At 38.8% G+C, this 6,000-nt stretch overlaps 1 protein-coding gene across 1 annotated transcript in view; it reads right to left on the bottom strand.

Moving 5' to 3' along the window:
- Nucleotides 1-6,000, bottom strand: part of TSKS (testis specific serine kinase substrate) — a 33,952-nt gene that overhangs the window by 11,436 nt on the left and 16,516 nt on the right. Inside the window, exons 5-6 of the mRNA XM_060780758.2 lie at nucleotides 2,395-2,478; nucleotides 1-79 (exon numbers count right to left, since the gene is read on the bottom strand). The exon at nucleotides 1-79 is cut by the window's left edge and continues 256 nt beyond it. Of these exons, the coding sequence (XP_060636741.2) occupies nucleotides 1-79; nucleotides 2,395-2,478 (163 nt within the window). The remainder of the gene's footprint in view (nucleotides 80-2,394; nucleotides 2,479-6,000) is intronic.

Here is a 6,000-nt window from a genome sequence, read left to right as displayed (position 1 = left end):
GTTCCAGGTCTTCCCATTCACGGCCCTGGCGACTGAGGTCCTCTACTTGAACTTGCCGCTGTAAGAAACGCAGCTTCTCCTGAAAGAAGCAGCAAAGGGAAAGAGTCATGGGTTGGTTTTCTCATGTTTTTTATTTGGTACTAGCCATCCCCTGCCACGTGTTGCTGTGGCCCAGTCTGTGTATATGTGTTTTGTGTGTATATATATTTGTGTATATGTGTATATATGTGTGTGTTTGCATATGTGTGTATGGTTTTGCGCATGCGTTGCAATGTATTTCTATTTTATTTTATTTTTTTGTTTTTTAAGTCTCTTCTGCTGTGTTTTTCAGTGTTTTTATGAGTGATGGTCACTTGTTGGCCTGATAGGTGTGTTGTCTCCAAATTTGTTTGTCAATTTGTCCAGTGATTTTTGAATTATGTTAATCCCACAAACAAACATTACATTTTTATTTATATAGTTTTTCACATGCTGCTCCCCACAGCAAAGTCCTTTTTGATGCCTCATCATAGTTTGTTAGCTATGTCTGCATTCTTCAAGACTATGCCAGCGGAGCCCTAGAACTGGCAGGTTCTACCAGAGAGATAGATATATCTGGCCCCAAACACTTAGAATCTGAAGACCAGTCTTTCTTAGGAGAAGAAGACTGGCCACCAGAGAATGAATTGACCATCTGTCAGGGGTACTTTGTGCTTTTCCTGCATGGTAGGGAATTGCACTAGATGGCCCATGTAGTCTCTTCCAACTCTATTATTCTATAATTCTATGATTGCAGCAATGATTTGAAATAGTTGCAATTTGTATCAGTGGTTACATGCAACAATGAAATTACAGGTATTAAATATAGGGATAGAAAGAGTCATGACTCATTCCTTGGTTGAAGAGTTTTGAATAATTTTGTCCAAGTTTGAACATCCCAAAATATTGTGACGGAATCATTATGTGGGGAAAAGCATGTTTTTGCACTAAAATGCTGCTTTCCTGAGAAAACAGGCCTACCGGGTTTTCACCACAGAGTTAAGTCCTCTACAACATTTCAGGGAATTGGATACAGGGAGAACACTGCAGAGGCATATTCATTTTCTCCTACAGCTAATAGTGTAATTGTTTATGTGTATGCAAGGACAAAATAGGGAAGGATTTACATCCCTAATTCAAGGCATGGGCCACTCTTCAATTTAAAAACTGCCAGGGCAGTTTGCATCATTTAAAAATGCAACAAAATATAAGTGGCATACAAAATGAAATGCAAGTAATGAATCGGTACACAAAGCAATAGGAGCCTGCAAAAGTTGTCCAATTCAACAGAGGCAAAAGCATAATGAAAGTCACTGCACTGAAGACCACAATTCTCAGAATCCCAGAGCCCATGTATTCTGGATGCTCGGTATATGTGCAATCAATTTGCCTTATGAATATCATAAGCAATAAATATTCAGAGGTGGTTTGCTATTTCTTTCCTCTGAAATACAGCACCTGATATTCACTGGCAGTCTTAAGTGGGCTGATCCTATGTAGCTTCCACAATTAGAGAAAATCTTGGCTATTTAGACTTATACTCTCAAAAGTATTTTACCATATTCTGTGTTTCCATATTATGTCCTCTTCAATATTGTTTATAGCATACATTGTACCCAGTATACAATGTCCCTAAACATATTCAATTGACATAGTTATGTTATCCACATAATGATTTTAGAATTGTAGCACTAGTATTTTAATATTATTTATTTTTGTACATCTTCATTTTGTTGTTGTTATTGTTGTTGTTGTTGTTGTTCAGGAACTCAATCCAACTGTAAAATTGAAAGGAAGGTCTAAAATGCAAGGAAGACAGTAAAAATAGCGAACCCCTTATCCAGAATTCCAAAATTCAAAATACTCCATATTGTGTAAGATATATGAAACATAAATGAATGTCATGTTTAAACATAGGTCCCATCTTCAAAATATCTCATTGAGTATATATATATGTGTGTGTGCGTAAATATGGATACTGTATTCAAAAATGTGAAAAATCAAAAATTGAAAACACTTCTGGTCCCAAACATTTCGGATAAGGAACACTCAATTTGTATTTAATGGCAAGAGGCCAATACTTAAGTTTCTCCTAGGATTCTCACATCAGATCCTCTAATTTTTAAATTTATTCCTCCCCGCCCCCCTTGCTACTGGGAGATCTAGAAATTCAATTTTTAAAAAGAATTATCTGGCTCCTGCCGTTCTCTAGAACTTGGTCCTCAGCTGTGATCCTGCATAATTATCGTGCTAATTTGTGACAATTATGAAGCTCTTGCTGTCCTTACATTTCCACATGGAGTTGTATTACTCATGCAAGCAACAGGAACTTTGCCAGTCATCCTCGCCACTCTCACGTTCTGTCAGTAATCTCACCTCCAGGATCACTGAAGTCTTCTTGAGCACATTGGTCTTGACTTCAGCATCCTCTACTGATCTTGTCACCTTTCGGCAGCAATCCTATAGGAAAAGATGTGGGTGGATGCAGGGTACACTTCAGAGGCTAGCCAGAGAGGCAAAGAAAGGGAAGGCCATTTTCACTGAAAGACTAATCCCACAGAATTGAGTCATCTAAACATTCTTTTTGTAGATATTTTTGTTCTCAATCTGAATAAAAGATTTGGGATTGCCATTTGTTTTAGGTTTTTGGAGGCTCTCCTGTAGCCATGGAAACGAACACAAACTGTGTTGCGGTGTTCTTGCTGGCTTCAATCTACTCCCAACCAACTCAACTCAGACTGATGTCATTTTGACATTGAACTATCATTGCTTGTTTCTGCACTCCAAATAAGTCCAGCTTTACCAGCTCCATGCATCCTCCTGCCACAGTCAAGACCCTACTTTATTATCACTTTTGTCTGGAATAAAAACAAGGAATTTACTTCAATAGTTGTCCGTATCTAGGCAATCTTGTGAGATGTGTAACAAAAGAAGATGTAGAAAAGTGCAATTTTGTTCACCTTTTGTAAATGTAGGTGTTTCCTGCCTAATTACTTACCTAGCATTGAGTGAAAGGAACATAGGTTGCTGCTCTGCCAGAGGACATCTCCTGGTATTAATATTAGTCTCTCCTAGGAGCTCAAGTGTCCTCTCCCTCTCCACCTTGTACAGGGGCTGAATCACTAGATCCATACCTATGTCTTTACTTGCACACAAAGATCGGTAGCTAACATGCCTATGATGGGAATGACAGTTCTGTTGCTTTTCATATCAAAGAAAATTAAATATCAGAAAGAATTAAGGCACATTCTGTTAGGGCTGGAGTGGACTGGCCCCATGGCTAGTCTTTTCATATAACATAGCGTTTCTCAACCTGGGGGTTGGGACCCCTGGGGGGTCATGAGGGGGTGTCAGAGGGGTCGCCAAAGACCATCAGAAAACACAATATTTTCTGTTGGTTGTGGGAGTTCGGTGTGGGAAGTTTGGCCCATTTCTATCATTGGTGGGGTTCAGAATGCTCTTTGAATGTAGGTGAACTATAAATCACAGCAACTACAACTCCCAAATGTCAAGGTCTATTTTCCCCAAACTCTACCAGTGTTCACATTTGGGCATATTGAGTATCCGTGCCAAGTTTGGTCCAGATCCATCGTTATTGAGTCCACAGTGCTCTCTGGATGTAGGTGAACTACCACTCCAAAGCTCATGGTCAATGCCCACCAAACCCTTCCAGTATTTTTTGTTGGTCATGAGAGTTCTGTGTGCCAAGTTTGGTTCAATTCCATTGTTGGTAGAGTTCCGAATGCTCTTTGATTTTAGGTTAACTATAAATCCCAGCAACTACTATTCCCAAATGACAATATCAATCCCTCCCAACCCCACCAGTATTCAAATTTGGGCGTATCAGGTATTTGTGCCAAATTTATTTCAGTGAATGAAAAAGCATCCCGCATATCAGATATTTACAGTACGATTCATAACAGTAGCAAAATTAGTTATGAAGTAGCAATGAAAATAATTTTCTGGTTAGGGGTCACCACAACGTGATGAACTGTATTAAGGTGTCGTGGCATTAGGAAGGTTGAAAAATACTGATGTAACAGGATGTGGCAGCTGCTTCAAACCACTTCATGCATCTTGATAATTATGAAATTAGTTAATATACCTTATATAATGATTTTTTAAAAATCAAAACCATGAGCACAGAGATAGGTCAGGGGTATGAATCAGGTATCCTAATAATTTGGCGAGCCTTGACTTCTATGTACTTTGAATTGACAAAATGAGGCATGGGAGGTCATTTGCAGTTCTCCTTGGGCATTAGCAACACGTCTTGGGATGTCTGTAAGTGGTTGTGATGCCTAGTAAGTGGAGGGCATGACCAAAGCCCTTCTTACTGTTTCATATTGGGAAATGGCTGACAGCTTTTAGCCTCTCTTCTTCTTTGAGAGCCTGTGTGCCAAATCAGCTGCTTCAGCTCTTGACTAAAAGCATTGATTGTAACTGTAATTGTTTTTTCCATTTTATACCATGACTGTTCTCCGCAGAGCTCAGGGCAATATACCAAGTCTACCAAATTATATCTTCATATCAACTCTGGTAGGTGGCCTGAACCAAGGCAGACTATAAGTATGAAATAAGATCGATGCTTTTCCTGGGTAAGAAGAGATATTATCCCAGGTCTCCTCAGCCTACATTCAACCTTTTAGCAACTATATAACCTGGCTCCAACTCCCTCTTTCCTAGCCCAGAAAGCAAAAGGAGACCTCTCTCCTTATCAGGCATCTCAGCTGCTCCCTCTGAGACTCTCTCTTCAATCATTTCTCCTTTCATTTGGAAAGCACTTTAGAAGCTGTCAGAAGTTAATTTTCAAGCAGGGAAATTAATTTTCTAACCAGAAACCTGTGCATTTCATTTAAGACTAGAGACAGGTTTGGATAATAATTGGCCTGGAGGCTGGGTCATTCGTTGCTTTTTTGTCCCCAGATCCTTGGTGTAACTTGATGCTTGCAGCACCTAGCAGTGACTAATGCTTTCAATCTCCATCTGGAGGCTGGATCTAAATGCAAACCTGATGGCTAGACATCTAGCCTAACTTTTGTACTCTTTTGATCTTCTTTCCTTTGCTTTTTCTACCATTTTCTACCATTTAGTCTGACAACAATTTAGTCTGACAACAATTTCTAAACAATGTAAAACTTTGCATATTATTTTTCTTAGTCTTAACAAAGGTATTGATTAGCTGCGGATTTTCTGGTTTCCATGCCTTTGTATATTTATTTATTCCCTCTGCTCTCAGTATGGGTTTATGAGGGTGTCTCATAAACATAATTAAAAACAGATAAAATGAAAACTAGAATAAATGATAATATTCTCAATAAATAGATTACCATATTTAAAACACAAATGAACTAAAACAGTTTAAAAGCACATAATAGGGAGGAAGTACAGAACCCACTATTAAAACACTTTCCTCTATTTCCAAGAGGCTGATTGATTAAAAAAATTATTTGGCTATCTTTGCTTTCAATTTATCAATGTTTTTTTCTGATAGCATTTCTTAGGAAATAGGACAGAATCACATGGCACCTTAAGCACACGCAGAAAATACCCTCAAGGTACCAGATTCTTTCTCATCTTGGAAGCAAAGAAGGGTCAGCTCTGGTTAGGATGGGAGCTTGCCAAGGAATTACAAGTTCTGTAATTTATATTTCAGAAGAAGGAACTGGCAAAACCACCTCTGCGTAGTCCTTGCCCAAGGAAATCCTTTGAAATTCAGGGGGTCAACAGGTAACTTCAAGGCATGTCAACAAACAATGTTGCCGTGCCAGCTAGAAGAAACGTGAAGCTGAAATATCTGATTAAATAGTAGAAGGAAAGATGCCACACTCTGAAACACCATAAAGATGTAGCATTGTGAAAAGTGACTATTTTCACACTAGGGATAATGTGACAAAGAGCAGCGATGGGAAGTACCATAAAACGATACTTTTTTTTTGTGGTAGGAGCAAGTTGAGAAATTGCAAGTTGCTTCTGGTGTGA

Source organism: Anolis sagrei, chromosome 6 (assembly GCF_037176765.1).
Source record: "Anolis sagrei isolate rAnoSag1 chromosome 6, rAnoSag1.mat, whole genome shotgun sequence".
NCBI lineage: Eukaryota > Metazoa > Chordata > Lepidosauria > Squamata > Dactyloidae > Anolis > Anolis sagrei.
The sequence above is the reverse complement of the archived record's forward strand: the minus strand, read 5'-3'. Positions and strand labels throughout refer to the sequence as shown.